The following is a 22,457-nucleotide window of genomic DNA, read 5'->3' as shown; positions in this document are numbered from 1 at the left end:
CAACACAGCAGCAGGTAGGGCAGAGAACAGGAAGCAGAGCAGCAGATTAGGTAGGGGAATGGGACCAGAGTGGCATTTGGTGAAGGCACAAGGCTAATTTGTGGCACACCTGCCAAAAAGGTGATTTAAGTGATTTCCCTGGCAGTTGATTTGAATAAAATATTTCAAAAGCCTAGGTGCTTTTATGCCACTATTGTAGTTGTTTTACACATATGTATTTGTTTTATTGTCAAGGATACTCCTAGAAATAGCAAATGTTAGCTCAGTCTTGTACAAATACACAGAAAGCTATTTTTTAATACGGTGTTCTGAATATTGTCATTGGAAACCTTGTTCTACGTGTGAGACTCTTGGCCACTGAAGTGCATATTTTTATTAGAAAAGGAAGAACAACAGTTGAGTTATCCTTCCATTCTATTGTGACTATATTAAGAGAGTTTTTAAATGACAGAACTATATTCTAATATATTCATATCCCTTGGACCTAGGCCTTGATCCTCTACCGTTAAAGTTGGTGGGAGCTTTGCCATTCACTTCAGTGAGCATCATATCAAATCTCTAAATATATTTCCTTAACACAGTTTTTTAGGTACTTGATCCAGGGCCTTGCCCAGGTCATACTTTGTCACCTCCATTTTTTCTTTTTATAGAGTAATTCCTTCAAAAAAGTTTAACAGTTTTGTCCATCTTAATTCATAGTGACTAATAGTTCCATTGTCAGTTAAGACTCCTTTATTACCTGAAAAACAAGGGTATAAAGCATGAAAGCTTAATGAAATAAATAGATTTTTCATTATAAAACACTTAAAGCTCAACCTGTATCACTGTTTGTGGTCAATCATAGGCCTGGTAACAACTGCCCTGGGGTTTTACACTTTCTGGATTACCATTACCTGATAACACACCAAGTGTTTCACAGCATCCTAGATTTATTCTCTGTAGCCCATTACTAACTGCATTTATGTTTCTTTATTAAGATTCTCCTAATTAGGATGGACATTTTTCTCTATTAGGTGGATAGGACTCAATAGAAGGAGCCCATTTGTTATTAACTTGCTAGCAAATACTGCACAAAGCACTGGCAATTGAGTTAAGAAACAGCTCTCTTTGCATTATACTAATTATGTGTCAGACAACTTTTTAAACAAAAATTGACGAATAATAGCTAATGTGTTTTGATCAAACTAGGAATGAGGGAGGGGTGTGTGTGTGTGTAAACTTGTTTTTATGACTGTTACTGACTTTAGCCATAAAATTATTTCTTTGTGCTTTATAGTATAAGCCAAGAATGTATATAATCGGTATAGGGGTTTAGGATGTAGCCGTGTTGGTCTAAGGATATAGGCAGACAAGGTTCCTTGGGTGAATTTGATATCTTTTATTAGACCAACCCAAATGGTTGGAGAATAGTTATTAAGCAAGCTTTCGGGTTCAAAAACCCTTTGTCAGGATACCTTATACTCCACTGTGCAGTTTCCCCTTTTACTTTGTGTTATCCCACATCTGTTGATCTGTGGAGAGCAAATTGTTTTTAAGCACCATTTAATCTATTTTTCTGGTTCCTCTCTGGTTTTTGACAAGCCAGATGTTAAAGGCTTATATGTATATTCACTAGTGCATGTGCCTAGATACATGTGCCTCTTCATGCACCTTTTCGTTACTAATACCGTAAGTTCACTTTTGCTGGTAACAGAACTCTGGTAGTAGACAAGGTTCTGTCTGCATTTATCTACATATAATTTACATATAATCTACTCTGAAGTGGATTACATACAACACAAAAGATTAAAAAGCAACTCCAGTACTAAAATGTACAGTGGGTGTTTCCACTATTACTATGGCTGAGGGACCAGTGGCTGGTTATAATGGTAGGAAATTTGGAAGGAAAATTACTTGTATAGACACAGTTTATGTAGAATGTTGAAATTAATTTAGTGGACTTACTCCAACGAGACATTAAGTGTTTCTATGGGAGTTGTCGGAAACTCAAGAAATTCAGACATTTATAAACGTACATTTCACTTGGCAGCAAAGTTAACTGTCTTAAAACATTGCCAGCCAGCTGTTACACTTGCACAACTGTACAATAGTTATGGGCATTATCCACTATATTAAACACTGGTTTGCAGATTCTTTGAAGTGATAGCTGTGAGTTACTGGGGTCTTCTTAATGGCTGCTGAGCTCTATGTAACTTTGACTCAGATAACTTACTGTGGTCAAGGTACCTGATACCCAGTTAGAAATTATGGTACAACAGTACCATTTAGGTTTAGAATAAAATTTGACAGACATATAAAAGGTAGAAAAGTCTGTCTTTGCATCTGGCTTTCCAGTAACGAATCAGACTTGCATATCCAGAACACAGACTTTCAGGAATAATGTTCAACAAGGGCTAAACATAACCCTAAATCCAACATTTTTTTAAAGTATTTGTTGTGCCAGATCTACACAGAATAAATCCCCTACCAAGTCTCGAATGCAACAGACAATGTGTGAGAAGAAAGATTGTTCAGCAGTGAAAGGCAGGACTACCAAGAAAGGAATTTAACCATCATGCCAGTTCAGAAATTTCTATTTAAAATGTATTAACAGAAACTAAACCAAAACTGCATATAATATGTAAGGGATTTACAAAGTAACCTTCTATCAGACTCCACACTGATTAGCCACCTACTGCCAGAGAGAAATAGGAATTCATATCCCTTCATAAGCCCATTTTGAAGACGGTCCTAATTATGGAATTGCTGCCAGGCATATCCACTGTATATTTTATTATAATAGATGCAGAAAGATCTCTCTGTATCTGTTTGTCATGGATTAAAAATCTATTTCATATAAAAAGTGTATGATACAATTTCAGATTACTGAAACTATGCTGGTCCATCTGCAAAATTAGGTTTATGCTCTTTATATTTTCAGGGATATGCAACTCTACTTCTCATCTTGATGCTGGGGTATAATACCCACTGAATTTAGTAAAAAATCCATTGAATGCAACCATATTTCTTTCAGCAGCACTCTAATTATTTACGTTACAGAACCTTAGCAGTAGCAGGTTGTCGGCTACCAGGGACTCCCTGCTTTACCTGTGGCAGGTTAGGGTGTTATGGCTTGGGATTGTGTCAGGGTTGACTACATAGTTTTGGTAATAGGTTATACAGTGGATTTGTGTAGCATGGTTTGGATAGGGATGATCCTGGCTCAGGCAGACGGTTGGATTAGATGACCTCTGGAGGTCCTTTCCAGCCCTACATTTCTATGCTTCTATGGTTCTGTGAACTAAAGGATACCATATACAAGAAATATCATGCATAAACTTACACAAGATTTCATGTCTTCAGCAGACAATGAAAGCTGTACCAGTCTGGAAAAATGTAACGACTTCCATGGGGACCAATTATAGATCTTCAAAAATGTTGAGAAACTGTTCGTTTACTGTCTCAGTTATTGATCAGCACATAAGTTGGCCTGGGTAACTGCATTAATGTGAAATATCTTTGGGTCATATGTGTAATGATTCAGCCATTTCATTTTTAACATTTCCAAAACAGTTCTCGTTTATAGTACCATTAAGAATAATTCACGCTCCGCACCGAGTCTACACACAACTTTTATATACCTGAACAACCCTACCCAGTGGATTAGCATGCATTAAAATACACAGCTACAATTGAGGGGAAAGATCCTAAAAGCCCACATTTTTACTTTGGAAAGTGATGGTGATTATCTTGCCCTGATTCTTGTGGATTATGTTAAGGCATCTATTATATTTATATATAGGTTTAAAAAAGACATAACCTGCCTGTTCAATAAACTTCTCTAAATAATGTACTGAATATAAATGGTACTTGATGCAAAATGTTATGGAATGGTATAGAAATTCCCATGATGCCACTTCAGGATAAGGACAAATAGCAAGAGCAGATGAATTCCTAAGAGCTTATTTTTTATTATAAATATCTTAGCAATAAAAAAGAGGAAATGTAAATGTTAAAGATACATGCCCTATCTCTTTATACGTTGTTTTCAAAGTTTTCACAAGATGGTCTGAAGTTCCTATTTCTCAAGGTACCCCACATACCATCCATCATTCCTACAGGTATATTGTATTACCGTAGCCTAGACAAAGTAGCAAAGGTGTGAATAAATGAAGCCAGGTCATCATCTGCCAAAATGGAGCAGCGTGTCTATGCCAACAAAGATGATAGAAAGCATTACTTGAGGTGAGGCTTTATTTTATAGTCAGTCAGTTATGTGCACAAAGAGGTCAAATAGAAACAGGACAGAAGGGGGCTTCTGAGTTATTGGGTTTAATTCCCTGAGTTCACTGACAATTGTTAACTGAAGGAATCCTCAAAATCAGTACCTCAGATGCTCACCCATAACTACAAAGAACACTATCCAAAACACAAAGAGCATGCTACAGGGGATATTGCAAGAGTTAGAGATTACCATATATCCATATGCTACAGATTTTTTAGTTACCATTATTTGTACTAAATGTTAATATACGGAGTAGACTTAATATTATCAGGTTAATTTCCTTTGTTCCAGAGATTTTTAGCATTTAGAGAAGTTCAGTCCAGGTCTGTTTCCAAATCATGACCATGTCTTTAATTTATTCTCTTTAATTTATGGAAATTTCAACAGGCTTGGCTTGTATGGGTCAAATGCAGTGTAATGGTAATAGAAGAACTGCTAGAGATTTCATTTGAGTAGTTCCTGCTTGCCTAAACCGGGACTTAGTTTGACCCATTACACACACAGTTTCTTCATTGTTACTTTGCAGTTCTCCCCGAGGCCATCATATTGATTCCACAACCATGGCCATCATTATAGTAAAATGGAGGCATTAATAATTTGGTCTCTGTGGGTGGATTATAATAGAAGTCTTTATAAATAATTGCCCACTAATGTGAAAAGTGGAAATATGTACAGTATTATATTGCTCATAATGTAATCATTAAAATAACAATTATGGGGTAATGAAAGGACTCATTATGCTTAAGTTTATCTTTACATAATGTTAATAGCTAATGAAAACAGTGAAGATTATATCTAATTAAATTTAACATTATTGCACTTGTAAAGAGATGGTGTTTTGCACAAAATAGTGGATTTGTATGTATTAGTGAAGTTCACGTTCATTTTTTATGTATTCAGAAATGTGACCATTTTATAATCAACTGTAACTGATTCTTTTCTATTAAATGAACTGGAAATGTGTAATCTTCATGAAGGTTAATTTATTAAGGGTCCTTGAAATTACATTGAAATGAAGTTCTGAATAAAGGAGTAGAATCCTACAGCATAATTGTACTGAACCAATCAGTGAACAAAGTAAATTCAAGTTATTTTTTAAGCCTGTAGATCACCACTGATGTTCTGGAAGAAAGAGAAGTAGCCCAACATTGTATTAGCTGACAGAGAACATGGCCTCTTCAATTTTAGGCAAGTGAAAAATGAATTGAATTAAATTCTTCCATGCATCCCTTTGGAAAAGTGGAATGACTTTGAGCATTGGTACAATCTACTTAATGTTCAAGATTTTTGTATTTTATGTACAGACTTAAAATTTAGGAACATATTTGTAAGCAAGTTCTTCATTTTCTTTAAAGTATTTTATTTTAAAGGGTCATATTTCAGAAAAAACTATGTCAGGATAGAATTATGGCCAAAATGCATGTTAGTACTTTAGGGTAAAATGTATCATGGGAATACTTAAGTATCTCCAGTATTGAAGCTAGGGTCAAACTAAAAAGAAACCCAAATGTCTTAAGGTATGAAAATGCAGTCGGTGTGTCTAAGTAGAGCTGTGCGAAGCTTCAGTCCCTGATTCAATTCAGTGGCTGAATCTCCAAATCCAGATGAAATCAGAGGACCGTTTAATTTCTCCGAATTGAATTGGAACCCTCCAAATCGATTCGGAGAGATTCGGAAAGATTCAGAGATTTGGACATAGAGACAGCTTTAAATGTTTTTTCTACATACCTCTAGGTAGCACGGGCTTGTGAGTGCTGTGATGCTGGGTCGACTAGAGTGTCCCACAGAAGCACGAGGGGGCTCCCCGGCATGATCAGCAGCAGACCCAGAAGTGGACCAGAAGCACTTGTGGTTCACTTCCGGGTCTGCCAGATAGCGCATGGGGGAGCCCCCTGAGGTGACTGGTGCTTCCTGGGTCTGGGGGAGGCACCTGGGGTCCCCCTGTGGCTCATTGACGAGCCAGGAAGGCATGGGGGGCCCCCCCACAGTGTGCTCCCCAGCAGACCCAGAAGTGGACAGGAAGTACTTCTGGTCCACTTCCAGATTCATCGCTGAACACGTGGAGGCCCCCCCCACCCCTTCTGTGGGACACTCCATGCACTCTCTAGCATCGCAGCAATCACAAGCTGTGCGTGCTACCTCAAGATATGTAGAAAAAACTTTGAAAGCTGTGTCTATGTCTGAATCGCTGATTCTCTGAATCAGCATTGAATCTTCAGATTCAGCTTCAGCCAAATCAAATCAGGGACAGTGATCCAAATCAACCAATCAAATCACTGTCCCTTATTTGGGCCAAATCCGAATCAAATAGGGCCTGCTTCGCACACCCCTATGTCTAAGCTCCTTTAACCCTGTCTAGTAGTAAAAGCTTTCAGTATCCATTGGTTATTGAATTAAGGCATTAAAGTATATGTTGTCATAAATTAGCTTAATACTTGTTTTTATAGACACAGGTTTTCCTGCTGTATTTTCATGGATAAGCAAGTAGTTAAAAATGTGTGTTAAATGTAAAGATTAACACTCATTCTTAATTATGGAGCAATAACTGGTGACTCCAGAATAAATTAGAGATGGGAGTGGCAGCATTTAATCCAGGAGTAGGCAAAATATGGCCCATGGGTCAGATCCTGCACACCAGACACTTTCATTCAGCCTGCAGTGCCCCCGCCCAAATTGCATCCTACCCAGCCCTTCCGCCCATGAGGGTGGGAGTGAGGTGCCTACGTATATAACCCAACATACCCTTTTGGGCCTCACTCCCACCCTCGTGGGTGGAAGGGTTCTGCCCAGCCAGCAGCTTCTGGACGGTGCTCCTGCTGCAGCCAGAACCTGTTCACTCAGGTCAGTAGGTAGGGAATTAGTGGGGCTGGTGGAAGGGGGTGGAGTTGCAGCTGGGCAGAAGCAGGAGTGCAGCATGGAGCCTGCACCCAGAGGGGCAGCATGAGCACGGAGCTCAGCTGGTAAGGGTGTGGGTGTAAGAGTGGAGGGGTGTAGGGACCCCTCACACGCTCCCCCTATGGCGTGCAGCCCCAGCTGCCAGCTACAGCAGCAGATGGGGATATAAGGGTGCTCATGCCCAGCGCAGGCACCTAGTGGGGTGTGACTCTGGCCAGCACTGTGCGGGGGGGAGCAGAGCCTGCCTTATCACTGGGGCTCCATGCTGCATGCCTGCAGCTGCAGCACTTGCAGCAGAGGAAGCCGTACACTGGAGCCTGCTGCTTCTCCCGCTCTGTGCTGCGCAAGGCCCCACACTGCTGGGAGTGGAGGGAGCCCCACCCCTGCTTCCCCATGGAGTCCAAGGTGGGGCTTCCCCACTGTGAGTATGGGAGCTGCAGGCACATAGCACAGAGCCCCTGCAATAGAAGCGGCCAAGCAGGCTGTGCAGGGGTGCACTCCTTGCCTCCAATGCAGTGCTGGCTGCCTCTTCCTCAGGGGCTCTGTGCCACACACCTGCAGTGCCACACTCACAGTGGGGAAGCCCTGTGCTGGACACTGCAGGGAAGCAGGGGATGGGGCCCTCTCCACTCCCAGTGAGTGCGGGGACCTGCGCAACAGGCTCCAGTGTGGGGCTTCCCTTGCTGTGAGTGCTAGAGCTGTGGGTGTGGGACATGGAGCCCCAGTGATAGGGCAGGCTCCACTCCCTCCCCTTGTACAGCATTATCCAGAGCTGTGCCTGTGCTGCGCAAAAGAGCCATGACCTTCCTGCCTGCTGCTGTTGCCAGGCAGTGGGGGCTGCACAATGTGGGGAGTGTATGAGGGGGGTCCCTACAGCCCCCACCCTCCTTCACACCCCACACACCCACAACCTGCCCCCACAACCTCATCGACATACACATACACCCCAACATACCCTATGCCTCCCTACACAACCACACCTTCTCACTACTCCCCAACACACTTCCATATCCTACCACACACGCTATAAAAGATTGACACTTTATTTTGAGTTATTATGCAATTCCTTCTATATATAGTACACAATCACAAGTCATGACGAGGGGTTGGACTCGATGATCTATTGAGGTCCCTCCAACCCTAACATCTATGAATGACGAATATTTTTTAGAATAAAATTAAAATATATTATAGTAGGTGTTTGACTTCTAGTATAAGATTTGGGGTTTTTTTCTGGTTCTAAGATGGCAACCTCCCCCCCTCCCAAAAGGAGTGGGTGGGGGAAGGACTTCTGGTGAAAAAGGTCAAGGGTTAGGGGGCAGAACTTCTGGTCCCAATGTGGCAAGCAGGGGGCAGGGCAACTGTCAAGGGGCAGGGCTACCTATATGGCCCTCGACAGCTCTCAAATCTTGTTAAGCAGCCTTCCTCCCAAAATAATTGCCTGCCCCTGATTTAATCAGTCCCACTTCTAAGGTAGAATGTGTATGCATTAGTGAAGCCTCTTTGAGCCTGCTTTTATAAATATAACTGTAGTGATTGTATTACACATTTTTCCCTGCTGGTATCAAAAGAAAATGTCTTCAGTATAGCACTGTGGCATTTAATTAGCTCAGGCTAATTTTCTGCCTTTTGAGAAGTCACTGGCTTGGTTATCTCCTTTATTTACTTCTTTGACATTTTATAAATCATCTTTCATTCTTTCTCCAGCTCTAATCCCATTCCCCAGTGCATGTGATACGAACCCAAAGTACCTTTTAGAATTAGGGAGAAGGCATCAACAGCCACATCAGGCAGCCCTTTCCCTGGTAGAGATCTCCAAAGAAGTTGCCTCTACAGATCCAGAGGACCTTCTCTATCCCTGGGGCCAAGAGAGAATGAGTAGGGGAGAATGGACCACCAGCTTCCTTCCACATCACCTTCTCTACCCTTAACCAACAGGAAAAACACAAGATAAGAAACGGAGATCTTCAAGTTGGAAAGGAACTGGAGACAGAGGATTGTGAAGTGAAAAGACAGTTTGGGATGTTTACAAGCACCACCCCTGGGATGTTCCCCTTGGTAGCTTGGATTCTTTAGTCTCGAACAGCCTCTCATGCTGATAGGGATGTTTTTTTTCCCTTTTCTGTTCTAGTAAACCTTATGCCAGGGAAAGATTTGGAAGTCAAACCATGCAAGATTGTAGGCCCTTGTTGTATTTGTGCAATACCCAGTTACCCTGTCTACGAGCCTGCGGTTTTTTCAATGCCTTGAGGACTCAATACCTACCTGAGGCATATGCTGTCCAAGAAGCCAATGGGCTGCCCTTGAGCAACCCTTCCAGATTTTCCAGTCCTCTTCCTCTTTCCTTTGCTCCTTCTGTCTCTTACTGTTGGATTAATTGACTCATCACAGTATAATGAGTCAACTAATCATGCTATCTATCCTGGGCCCATTGTTCCTGTTTGATTTGTAATTTTTCTTTGTTTTATTGACAGTTTTCTACATTTTTTTTAGCTCCAGTTTCCTTCCTCATTACTTGTTTTTTACGCTGATCTATTGTCTTTCTTATCATCAGCTTGCTATCCTCCTCTGTGAAAGAAAGAATATTTGTTCACGTACTGTCTTGAACACACTTTTTCTCCATATGTCCCAGATTGACCAAGACAGTCCCAGATTTTGGAGACTGGCCCCAGCCAGCCGGTAAAAATTAAAATGAGCATCCTGGGTGTGGGGTGTAGATCAAAGAGGCAGAGAAACAGGAGATGTGAAATAGGAAGTCCTATTAACACTGATTGTTACTTCACAGATGATTACTAACACCTGTAAAGTAAAAAACAATGGGTCAATAATGGGCCATTGACTCCCTGCAGCAGTGAGGGGGGAGTAGAGGGAGCAGACATCATTCTAGATTTCACATTGTCCCATATAGTCACCCTAATATTGGCTCACTGAGCAGGATGGTAGCTGATGTGGAATATCACAGGGCAATGGAATATGGCTCTGCACGATATCCAAGCTCACTTAAATCAGAGGACTGGATTCCTTCCGGTGTTTTACATGAGCTGGTCAGAGAGAGCAGATCTGGAAGAATGAATCTAGAGTTAGAGATTTGCAATCACTACTTCCATTAGTTCCATTGCTCAAAAATGTTCTGGTGGGAGGTGGGAATTGTGTATGAATATTTATTAATGGATTTCTGTAGCATGAATTAAAGCAGCAGGGAACTTAAAGTTTGATCAGACATCATCTGATTTTGCAGACATTTGTTGTTAAACAAAACCATAGTACTGTTTTAGCTATGCTGGTTTTATTCTGTTTTTGTCAGTGGTGCTCTAGCTTTTGGCCCCATGGGCCAGATGAATGGCATGGGGCCAGTCCATGCGTTGGGTCAAGCCCTATGCATCAGCATCAGACCCTGGAGCCTGGCACCACCCCTCCCCTGCACCAAATGACAGTCTTCAAAAGGGAGCCCCACTTGCTGGCCACCCTGGCTAGGAGCAGCATGCCCAGTGCAGGGACAGCACACGGCAGTGCTCTCCTCACTGCCTCTGCCTCCTTGTGCTATGGCTGCTCCATATGGTAGCAATGACCAGCACCCCAGGGTCCTGCTGGCTGCCATGCTGACTGCCACGTGCCCTGCAGCTGCACTGTGCAACTGATAAAAGCATTAATTTTATCGAGTTGCTGAAGATCACTGGGCTTTAGGGTCTCTGCACTACCCAGCCTCAGGTCAGGGGTCAGGCATGCACAGGTGCCTAGGTACCATGGTAAATCAGGTGGGCAAACCCAGACCCAGGCAGCAGCTGGCCAAGTCACCGATCCCCACTTGCTCCCCCAGGGTCGGTGGGCCATTGGGTGCAGGCTGCAGACAGCCTGCCTCCCCTGCCCTGTTCTCAGGGCAGGACAGCCCAGGCTCCTGGCAGCACCTGCTGCCACAGTTCCAGATCCCACTCTTCCCCTCCTCCTCCTGCAGGCCAGCTGCTGTCCAGCTCCCAGCATCCAGGCTTGGGGGGGCATTGGGCTCCCGGATGACTGGGATGAGAAGCTGACTGCCCTCCCTGCAGGGGTCTTCTTCGGGGAGGTGCCGTGGGGCCAGCCCCACCCTGGGCCACAGTTGCACAATCCCCCTGCTGTGCCCCAACCCCCTGAGCAATCCTCCTGCTGCACATGCCCCAGGCTATACACAAGGAGCTGTTTGCATGGACCAAGAGGTGCTCGACCCACTATACCCTGCTGCTGCTGATGGCTATGGTGCCCCAGGCACACCTGCGCATCAGACATGGGACCCTGAGCTATGACAGCATGAGGAGCAAGCCCAAGCTGCCTCAGCATCAGAGTCCCATGCTCACTTAGCTGCATGGGCACAAGGTGCTCAATAAAGTTTTGCACTGTCTCCTGCCTCACTGCATGCTGTGTGGGGGGAACCTGGGGCCAGGGCAGTGCAGGCAGATCAGGCAGAGAATGAGGCCAGGGTCAGGGACTGGAGTAGGAATCACCTTATCCCTGTGTGGGCCTTACTATATGGCTGGTAGCGCCACACAGTCATTGCTGTTGGCAATGGTGTGCAGCTCCAAGTGGACAGTGGGATGCAGCAAGTAGGCACCCAGACAAGGGGCCCCCTCCAGGAAGGAGCTGGGGCTGCTGGAGGCTGGCAGTGACATGGCTGGCTGCACCTCATGGAGGGAGCTGGGGCTGTAAAGCTGGTGTGGCAGACACTGGCCTGGGCTCCCTGAGCTGCTGGTGGAGGGTGCATCTGGGGATCTTGGCAGGAGGGGCTTCTGGATGCCCAAGGAGCCCTCCCCCAGTGACATGTCACTGAGGGTGCCAGCTCGGGGTGGGGGCTTCAGCAGGCCGCCTGTGCTGCTGTAGACAGCACAGCTGCAGCCTGGGTCCCAGAGCATGAGGATGTCTGTCAGTTGCCACATAAAGGGCATGGACTTACAGGCACTCCCCAGCCACTGTGGTCAGTGGTGGCAACCCACTGTGCCTGCAAGGCCTTGACCTTTATGCAGCACTGCTGTGTCAACTGATTGTGCCCACACTCCTGCATCCAGGCTGACAGCCCCTCACAGACATGGGCATTGGAGTGCCCCCCCCCGCCACAAACTGGCACTGCACCTCCGCCTCACCCCATAGTACCACAGGGTCGCCAGTCTCCTCCTGTGACCAACTGGGGCCCCGGGGGTAGGCACAGACATGGGCATCGGCAAGAAAGTCACCATCATGGGTCCCGCACTGGTGCTCTGGGCCCCTGCGCAGCTGTCCCTGTGCTGCCGGGCTTAGGCAGCTTCCTACAGCACCCAGCACAGGGACCTGGCATGGGACTGGCAGCTGCGTGGCAGAGGTAATGCTGCACAGCACCTGCAGACTCCAGGAGGCTGCTGCAGGTGAGCTGCAGGCAGGTGGAGCTGGTGCCGGCAGCCAGAAGATGCCTACAGCTGAGCCTGAGGGCTGGTAGGCCTGGCTGGAGCCTGCAGCAGCCTGCAGGCCTGGACAGCATGGGCCTGGTAGGCGCACAGCACTGCAGTGCCAGGCACTGGCACCAGGTTGCAGGCAGGCTGAAGCAGGTGACCTGCAGCCTGCTCAGGAGTACACAGGGGCCTCAAGTGGCCTCAGGCTCCCTGCTTGTGTCCCCCAGGGCTCAAAATGTCCTCAGGGTTTTAAAGGCCTGAGGGCAAGGGCTGCCATAGAGGCAGTCCAGCCCTGGGGCAGGAGAGGCTCCCAGTCCGGAGCCTTGGGGCTAGCCTCAGGCCGACCCGCTAGTTGCAGGGCTGACCTGGGAGCAAATTTGTGCAGTAACTGATCACACACAAATTTGCTACCTGCATTTGCAGGGATCAAATTTACTTGCGATTAGGGGTTTTTACCGCGCAGTAAGTGTGTGCGTGTGTAGATGCGCATGCTTACTGCACAGTAAACTATGCTAATGCGCAGTAAAGTGGCTCATGTACATGCACCCACAGTGTCACAGAGCTGCAGTGGATTAATATATATACAGTAAAAGCTATGTTATCCAGCATCCCCCGGGAATGGGGGATGCTGGATAACAAAATATGCCGGTTAATTGAGTGGCCCGGGCTGCTGCTTCTCCCGCTGCCCCTCCTGCCAGATCGCCGCCCCTCCTGCGGGTCCTGTGGGCCCCGTGGGACAGGGAGGCGGGCCTCACACAGCCCCACACAGCCTGTTATGCTCCTGGGCCATGGGGGCTTGGCAGCGCAGGCTGCTTTGCCCCAGGCCGTGGGGGCTCAGAGAAACCAGAAGTGCCACGGTGGGGACTTCCAGGCTCACTTTATCTTACAAGCTGGAATGCCGGTTAGTGGAGCATGCCAGCTTGTAAGATGCTGGTTAACAGAACGTTTACTGTAGTTATGAATGTTTAAACCAGTGGTTATCCAAGACTTGTCCCCTCCAGGTTATACTACTGTAAAGCATACTTGAGGCCCTGAATGAGATGTACCTCTCTTTTTCCCATATCTGCTGGATGTCCAGTGAAAGCATAACTTCCAATCTTAAAATCAGTATGGCCGGGATTCCTCTTACTTGAGTTGAGCTGGAACACCCTCACTCTCAGGTTTTGGTTTCGAAAGAGGACATCTGGTCCAGAAACTTGTTCTCTAGTGTCCCACAGAAACCAAGGTTGGCAGTGAGCCTTCAGGGCATGATGCAAGTTGCACGTGGTTTGTTTGGCCTTTTTTTAATACCTTTCAATTATGACAGTTGGAGACAAACTGCCTGCAGTAGTGGCTTTTAGCTGTCCTTTTTGTAGCAATAGGTATAATTTATTTGCTTTTAATTTTTTGCAACATCACCAGTTGCTAAGGGAATTGATGTTTAATACATTTCTAAATAAGTAAAAATAAAATATAAATAAATAATGCCTGGTTTATTAGTCAGGTGTCTCCAACATAGCTAAAAGCCATCTGATGACACAGCTACAAGCAATGGAAAAGCCTGATTTCCCTGTGATTATCATCATTATAATATACCATAACTGAAAGATTACAAAATTGATTCTTTTAAAAATTAATGTAGCATGAGTGAGTGGGCTTCATAGCATTTAGATTTTTCACTCTTGCTTGGAAGGAAAATGGCTTGTTTTATTTCCATGGCAGAAAACTGCTGATTTTCTAACAATCATGTTTAGAGAAAATAATCCCAGAGGGTTAAAGGAGACAACAGACCTATGCCATCATGTTTTACCCTTTCCTGTTGTGTTCGGAGAGGAACCAGAAACAAAAGAATCTTGGATTCATTACTGAGAGCGCCTCGGGGAAATCTGTTTGGCCAAGCAGTTTTGCATGAAGCCAGTGAGAAAATATTTGATTGCAAAGAACATAAACTCTTTTCATCAATATGCAATTTTCTGGATCCATTTATCCAAATAGTTATTAAGAACAGTTCCTTAGTTTGTCAGTAATGGTTTACAGCTGCAAAATGCTGCAAAAATATGAACTAGTTAAATGGGTAAGACTTTTTTTTAAAAGACCCAATGTTAGGCTGTTTAAAGTACAATGTATTAAAAACAGCATGAAATCATAAGGACCTTGACTAGCAGTAGTCTAGCTTCATTCACACACATGGAAAAGAAAGAAAAACAAATTTCAATTCATGTAATTTCCTCAAGCTCTTCTGTTGAAGAAATAATGCCCTTCCCTCCCTCCATTTTTCCCACTGCCTGTTATGAATTTCTGTGATGCTGCTTCAATATTTTTAAAGTTATCCTGAGAATGGGAAACATTTTGTGCAAAAAAGTGTTGAAATATGGTTGTTGTTTTTTTAATGCAGGAGCTTAGCGGTCTTGGAAGCATGTCCTTTTGGTTTAAAAAACGTGCTCATATTACAATGATTTTATCCAGAAAAGTTTCTATAAAATCCTCTAGTCTCTATTTGACTCACTATAACAACAGCTAATGCAATTTCGTTAAAGCCCCTATTGACTAACATACTGGCCCTTGTTTTTCATTATCACTATCTAATATAAATAGTTCTTTTATCCCCCCACTCGCCCTGTCTTCAGTCATTTAAGAATGGGTAGTTGAGGCAATCGGGTTTTCCCTGCATTGGGAATTTAGCAGAGCAGCAGACTGAGTAACAGGCAAGGTGCCACTGTATCCTCTTAAAGTCCACTGCCTTCTGGAGCTCAGCATGCTACAATGCCATCTGTTCTGTGGCTGCTCTATTCTGGGGGTGTAGACACAGCCATGTGGCTACACCCTGTCTTCCTCCATGCCTTGGGGAATTGTTTGCAGGGCTGCTTCCCAACCTCTGGTCTGCAGGCTGAATCCAACTCATGGTATGTTTTCATCCGGCACATGGGGCTTGCCCTGGGTCTAGAAATTTGGCTTTGGGGGATCTCTGGCAGAATTAATTGCCAGACTATGGTCCCCAATAGCTTGGGCCAGGTCAGTACACCAGATTGAACCCAAAGACCAACCCCATATGCTCACCCAACATTGGATGCATCCCACAGATCAACTTTATGCACAGGATCCAGCCCATGGGCTATCCTTGCATCACAAATCTGGTCTGCAGGGCCAGAAAGTTGAACATCACTGGTTTACATCAAATGAGGTGCCAGAATTTCCTCTTTTGTGCTACCACGCATTGACATCAGCAGTCTTCAGTAGGGTCAGCAGAACTGCATCCTAGCTGCTCCAAGGAGCTCAGCACAGACTTATAAACCCTGCTTTCTTGAGAAGGAAATGTGAAGGAGCCCCTGCAAAAAGGGGTTTAGTGTTATTTCCCTCTACCACAGGTTTTTCTGAAGAGGCCCCATGCAATTACTTTCACTATAATTGGCTGTTTCCCATCACCATGTCATGCTATTGAGATAATATGCCTTCAGTCTCTCATGGAATTTGCTGTACTTTATTTTAGAGTGATATTATAATCTACCACATTTTCTTTATATACCCACTCTATTACTTCATTAATAAAGGTGACAAGCCCATGCTGGCTATTATACAATTTTTCCACTACAAAATAGATTGATAGTTGTCCAAGTGTCTTCCCTTTTTAAAAAAAAAGGTGAGAATTCTAGTTTTTCTGCCCCTAGTTAGCTCCTAACAACATTTAGCACTCTCATAGAGCATTTTATCCCTGGGTTTTCAAGCAGCACACAACGATGGATCACTATTACCACACCCATTCTATAATAAAACTTCGCCATAGGGATATCGACCAAGTGGCCCAAGGTCTTCTCTAGGGTCAGCAGGATTGCATCCTAGCTGCTACAACAAACTCGGCACAGAGTTAGAATAGGACATAGTAAATCACCATCAGAGTCAGGAATTTGTCCTAAAGCCGAAGTTTTCAAATATGGGAGCTTAAAGTCAGGCTCTTAAATCCCTGTTTACATAAATGGCCAGATTTTCAGAAATGCTAACCATGTAAAATCAACTATATTTACAACAGATTTAAAAGATATTATGTTTTGTTATGTACATTAAGCCTAGTGCTGAATTTTTTGCCCTCCTAAATTCACAATGAACTCAGTGAGACTTTTAAGTAGGTAAGACGTAAATCAGGCCATAATAGATACATTTTTATAAAAGCTGTACAGTGTGGAGTTCTCTAACTACAAATTTTCACAAGAAATTGCACATATCCTAAAATAACCTGCAACTCAAAACAGCTCTAGTTTCTTTAGCTGTGTGCCAAACTAGGCCTTTATCATCATTTCCACCTTTTTGCTCACTTGACTTTTTGTGTAATGATTACACTTTGCAGGGAACAAATCTATCGTCTGATCTGGGCAGAGTTTACAGAGGTTTCTTAAAGCTTGGCTCCATCAGCACTGGTAAGGCCACATCTGGAGTACTGTCTTCAGTTTTGGGGCCCCAGTACAAAAAGGATTTCGGCAAATTGGAGAGAGTCCAGTGGAGGCCAACAAAAATGGTGAGGAGGCTGGGGGACATGACTTATGAGGGAAGACTGGGGGAACTGGGCTTATTTAGTCTAGAGAAGAGGAGACTGAGAAGAAACTTAATAGCAGTCTTCAACTACGTGAAGTGGGGTCCAAAACAGGATGGAGCTAGGCTATTCTCAGTGGTGGCAGATGACAGAACAAGGAGCAACGGTCTCAAGTTGCAGCAAGGGAAGTTTGGGTTAGATATTAGGAAGAATTTTCTCACTAAGAGGCTAGTAAAACACTGCAACAGGTTACCCAGAGAGGTGGTAGAAGCTCCATCCTTGGGGGTTTTCAAAACCCAGATAGACAAAGCTTTGGCTGGGGTGACCTAGTTGGGGATGGTCTTGCTTTGAGCAGGGGGTTGAACTAGATGACCTCCTAAGGTCCTTTCCAACCCTAATTTTCTATGATTCTACATCTGACTAGTTGCATTTCTGTCCAATTTCCAGCAGTCAGCATTGCCCATCAAAGAAAATTGCTCTTCTACATCATTCCACATTTGCATTAGAAATTGCTCTAAGCAATAACAAGATTATAACCAAAAAGTGGCAGCACTTTATCATTCATTTATTTGATTTAATATATAGAGGTGCTTATTTGAAACACCATTTACTTTTCTTAGGCTCATCATAAAAATCATTCTGAATGGAAGTGTTTAAGGTAATGATGATTCAGATTAATTTCTTTAGAATGGCATGACTGGAATCAGATACAGTATTTCTCTTTGCATTAGGCATTTTTGGTGGCTGAAAGAGGGGGAAAAACACAAGCTGTTATAAGTGATCTCATAGCATGAAATTAATTGAATTAGCTGAAGAAAGCCTGTTCAAAATGGCTTATAACTGTGTTGCTATCCTGTTTTGCTCCCCATACAATATCAAACTCAGTGAACAGAGACATACACGCTCCTGTTCAGTCCTAGTTATTATAACAGTAGAAAAGTTGCATTAACAGAAATGAATCTAAACTGCAAAATTTTAATTGGGATATGAATAACACATACACACCCTGCCCCAAACTCTATAGTGTTCAGGTCCAGTGTCTCAATTTCACCAACAGCAAGAGTTGCTAGATTGAAAATTTGCTTCTGGATCCCTAGTTCTCCTCTCCTAAAAGCTGGCAGCATTTTAATTGATAGTGTGAAGGGAAAGTATAAGTTCTAGTTTTGCCACTTCTTTATTCGTCATTGTATATCCATAGTTCTGTGACTAACAGTAGAGATGGCACAAACATATGGGGTAAAATGACTTCATAGCCAACATTGGTATTAAAAATTAAAAGGCATTTTAAATGTTTTTCTGTGATAACTATAGAAAGGAGAATTACAAAGCTCATCTCAGACGGTTCCTGTGCTTGACAGCACAGAAAGCACCCATCATATGCCATTATTGCTAACAGTCTATAAACATGATCAACATATCTTTCAGTACTACATGCAACACAGTTCTGTACAATCCTTATTAGATAAAGAAAAACCAGATACACCATGGAGAGTGATAATGCAAGCCACACCAGTGCACAGCATCTGTGACTGTAAGTGTTTTACTTGGATCCCTGAATGATGGAAACACTAAACTACCTATAAAATATACATTAAACAGAACTCATTGCCCTTAAAGCTCAGTCTCCCTCGACCTCTCTATATAGGCTGCCAATATTATCTGAGGGATAATATTTTTTTGGTATGTGGACACACCCTGTCTAATGTAAACTAAACTAAGATTAACAATTCACCTCACATGGACCATCAAATTACTATCTAGTGGTAATAACTTTCTGTCACTATAGACTTAGGTTAGATTCCTGATCAGCTTTGAAGAGCCAAGTCTTTTTCGCTCTTTGAATCTCTTCACTTATTTTCAAGTAGCTCAATTAATTTTAGTACTGACGAAAGTGATAGACTAATAGCACTGAGGAGAACCAGGTGTACTATGGGAAAGCAATAGTGTAAATTCCCCCATATAGTTCTGTCGGTTTTCGTCAGTCTTGAACTTCTGCAACCCTGCTCTTCTAGTCCTTGGTTGCTCTTTTGAGCAAAGATTTCTGATCCAACTATTTTACACTGTACTTTTATGATGTGAATGAACCACCACCAGGGATTGATGATCAAATTACAACATTTTTATTTAATCTAGATTTAACCTGAAGTCTCTCAGAGCAAGGGGCTAGTACATTAAACAATTGCATTTCTTATCAGTATTTTTAAATGTTTCAGATAAAAGCAGTTATACTTACAAACCACTGCACCTTTTAAAAGTGAAAGAAAAAAATACAGGGGGTTGGATTAGATGACCTCCTGAGTTCCCTTCCAACCCTAATTTTGTATGATTAAACTTGTCAATGATAATCCACACTATGTAATGGGCAAATGAACTGAACAGAGCAGGTGAAGAAGCTAACAAGACATATAATACAGGTGTTTGAAAATCACTCAAAAATGCTGACTACATGTAAAGTTACTTTCGCATGTTACCACTGACCCTAAACCAGTATCTGAAATGTCTCATATGCAATCATTGATTCTTCTGTTTCCTCAAGTTCTTCCTTTTAGTAAAATTGAGCTTCAAATTGTATTACAAATTTACAGTTTAAAAATCTTACCAGTCCAGCCCTGAATTGGTTGGAGAGGTTGCAGACTCAGAGAAGATGTTTAGGCTCTTTTAATTCAAAAGCTTCTCAATGATTACATGCAAAATTACCTGGCCAATAGACCTTCCTAGGATTTCAATGCAAGAAATAAAATGTTCCCCTTCCTCTAGCTCCTTTTTGAGAACAGCAAAGGAAGGTAAATCATAACAGCACAGATTTGCTTTATGCTGCAGCACTCCAAGATTGTGCTCTAATGTGATTGTTGGGAAATCAGCTGTTATCTGACAAGAAATAAAACAATCTATTTTTCCTCAAGACCATTAGCTTGTATATCAGAGCAAAGTGTTTTTATGATCCTTTATATGAAAGATTATATATAAGAAATAAGTTGTATCAGATCAAATATATTTCCTGGTTACATATTATATAAATACCATCTTCATAGAATTCAGTTTTTAGTATTTTTAGTGACTAGAATATTAACCTTCAGCTCTGAACAAAGACTTCAGCTGTAACTAAAGAACTGGCATGATCTAAAACAACTGCTCTGCTAGAGTCACATATCAACCCTATAAAACATCTTTTACTCAGGAGAGACATTTGGACAGAAACATCTCAGTGACACTCCTGCCATTGCTATTGCTACATAGTCAAGCAATACAAGTTTCAAAAATTGATGAAGTGCGTATATACAACATAGATCCCAAGGCATTCTTTTTTAATGGTGAACAACTCCCAGTAATACTTTGTATGATGTCCACATTTATCTGAATCTTTGATATTAGTCCTGCAGACAAGAGACATAAAAAGTATAGACCCTTAAAGTCATAGTTATGGTTTCATCACGCAGAATGCAAATGTAAAATGTATTACCTATTAAAGAGAAGCAAGGTTTTTTTGGTGCTGTCTTTTACTGGACCAACTATGTAGTTAGAAGAGATATTAACTATTAAAGGCAAGAACTTCAATCCCACTGAGTAGCCAGTGGTAAAATTTAAATAAGTTAAGGGTCTAGGGTAAACTATAGATATACACCTGCACATTAAAATAACATAGTGAGAATTAATTCTTAATTAGTCTGCTATAGTTACTACTTCAGCCTACTGGTTAGACACTGTAATACAATACTGGGTACACACAGGCATTTGGGGAAGTTGGGGGCTAGATCACGTTAAAAATGGTTACCTGATCTAACTTAGTTCACCCAGGTGCAGTCTTCACACTTAGATCTCTAGTTAGGTGGATCTAAGTGCAAACTGTACAGAAGTTCAGGACAGTTAAATAGGTCTAAGAATGGCCGACCCAATCTAAGTTAATCGAACCTTGAAGATAGTCTAACTTAGATTGGATCTGGTGAAAATAATCTAATTGAACTTTTGTATAGTTCCCAATGCAGCCCCAGAGCTAGGAAAGCCCAGCCGCTGGCCCCAGCCCCAGGGCTCTTCCTACTTCCCCCACATGGCACTAGCCTACATTTATCCCTCCAGCCCTCAACCCCCAGATGGACAACTGCCTCCCAAGCTGTGGACCAGCCAGTCGCCCTGCCCTCACTGTGAGCCTAACAAATACTACTTCCCACAAACCACTCCCAGTGCCAGTTTTACTGGTATTCATTGGTGCAAAGAGCTGAGGAAGTTGGGATGGGGGGAAGAGTAGGCAGGATTAGGGGGAGTAGTTGGCTATGGGGGTAGGGAGGTTCAGGGGGCCAAAAACAGCCCCTGGTGATGGAGGGTGGGGGGAGTGAGCCCCCCCATTCCCCTAAGCTCCCCTATGATCCCACCAAACCATCCCAGACCCACCAACTCCCCTGCCAACCCTGCTTGTCCCCCTGATTCCTCCTGCAGACCCCACCAACCTCCTCATCCCCCTGCAGGTCCTGCTAGCCCCATGATCCCTCCTCCCCTCTTGCTGCCCCCCAGTCACCCCTGTGATGATCCCTCCTGCTACTCCCCTCCCATTTCCCCAATCCCTCCTGTGGACTCTGCTAGCCCACACAATTCCCCACTGAGTCTTCTGGTCTCCCAGATTCCTCCAACCTCCTCCCACCAGCCTTCCCCATCTCAATTTACCTTAGATTAGGTGGCCATTTTTAACTTGGTCTAACCCCCGCTCCCTTAACCTCCCCAAATGTCTGTACATTGTAATAGGTGAGTGTAGTCTTCTAGCATACTACTTATTTTAGAATTCAAGCAGATAACTCTTCCCTTTTGCTACCTTTAAGATTAGATGTTCATATACTGAGGGACCCTCTTTTTCTGGGTTTTCTGAACCTAGAAGACAGTAAAAGCTCTATTCTAGCTCTATTTTTTGATGATTCTGTGATATGAAAACCAAACCAGAGAGGTAAGTCCTGAGGAGGTGAAAAGAAAGCATATGCCCCTTCTTAGTTGAGAATTTCAAGGAGGAATAAAATAACCAAGGCTAGGGACAGACATTACACATAAAGCAGTTCAAGTAATCAGAAACTGGTTTAAACCTGTAACAGAACAGATGTTCAGTGCACATGAACCAATTTGAAAATGGCTGAAACTGGTTTGAGATAAACTTGGTTGAATGTATTATCAGACTTAACTGATTTGGGTCAAACCTATTTATTTATGCAGTGTCTGTCCCAGAGCCCTTCCTGATTTAACTTAAACAAGAGTCTCTCAGCATCCCAGATGCTTTGCAGCCCTGGGCTATTCTGTCTGCTCCACTGCAGAGCTGGTCTCACCCCTCTGCCTGGCTTCCCCTGGCACCCCATCTCCCTCACCACTCCCTGCTCAAGCAAGGATTCTCCTTCTCCCCTCTCCCACAGCATGGACCATATCCAGCATGTGG

The 22,457-nt window shown here is 43.3% G+C and overlaps 1 protein-coding gene across 3 annotated transcripts in view; it reads left to right on the top strand.

Moving 5' to 3' along the window:
• ST6GALNAC3 (ST6 N-acetylgalactosaminide alpha-2,6-sialyltransferase 3) overlaps positions 1-22,457 on the top strand; it is a 368,411-nt gene that overhangs the window by 272,041 nt on the left and 73,913 nt on the right. The window contains exon 4 of one of the 3 annotated variants that reach the window (XM_014519046.1): positions 8,867-8,908. The exons of 1 other annotated variant lie outside the window; for it this stretch is intronic. In XM_014519046.1, coding sequence (XP_014374532.1) covers positions 8,867-8,894 — 28 coding nt within the window. In that variant the 3' untranslated portion in view covers positions 8,895-8,908. Of the gene's footprint in view, positions 1-5,364; positions 5,409-8,866; positions 8,909-22,457 lie in introns of those variants that run through there. One more of the 3 variants, XM_014519047.1, reaches the window with a different exon arrangement.

This window comes from Alligator sinensis, unplaced genomic scaffold (assembly GCF_000455745.1).
Source record: "Alligator sinensis unplaced genomic scaffold, ASM45574v1 scaffold853_1, whole genome shotgun sequence".
NCBI lineage: Eukaryota > Metazoa > Chordata > Crocodylia > Alligatoridae > Alligator > Alligator sinensis.
The sequence above is the reverse complement of the archived record's forward strand: the minus strand, read 5'-3'. Positions and strand labels throughout refer to the sequence as shown.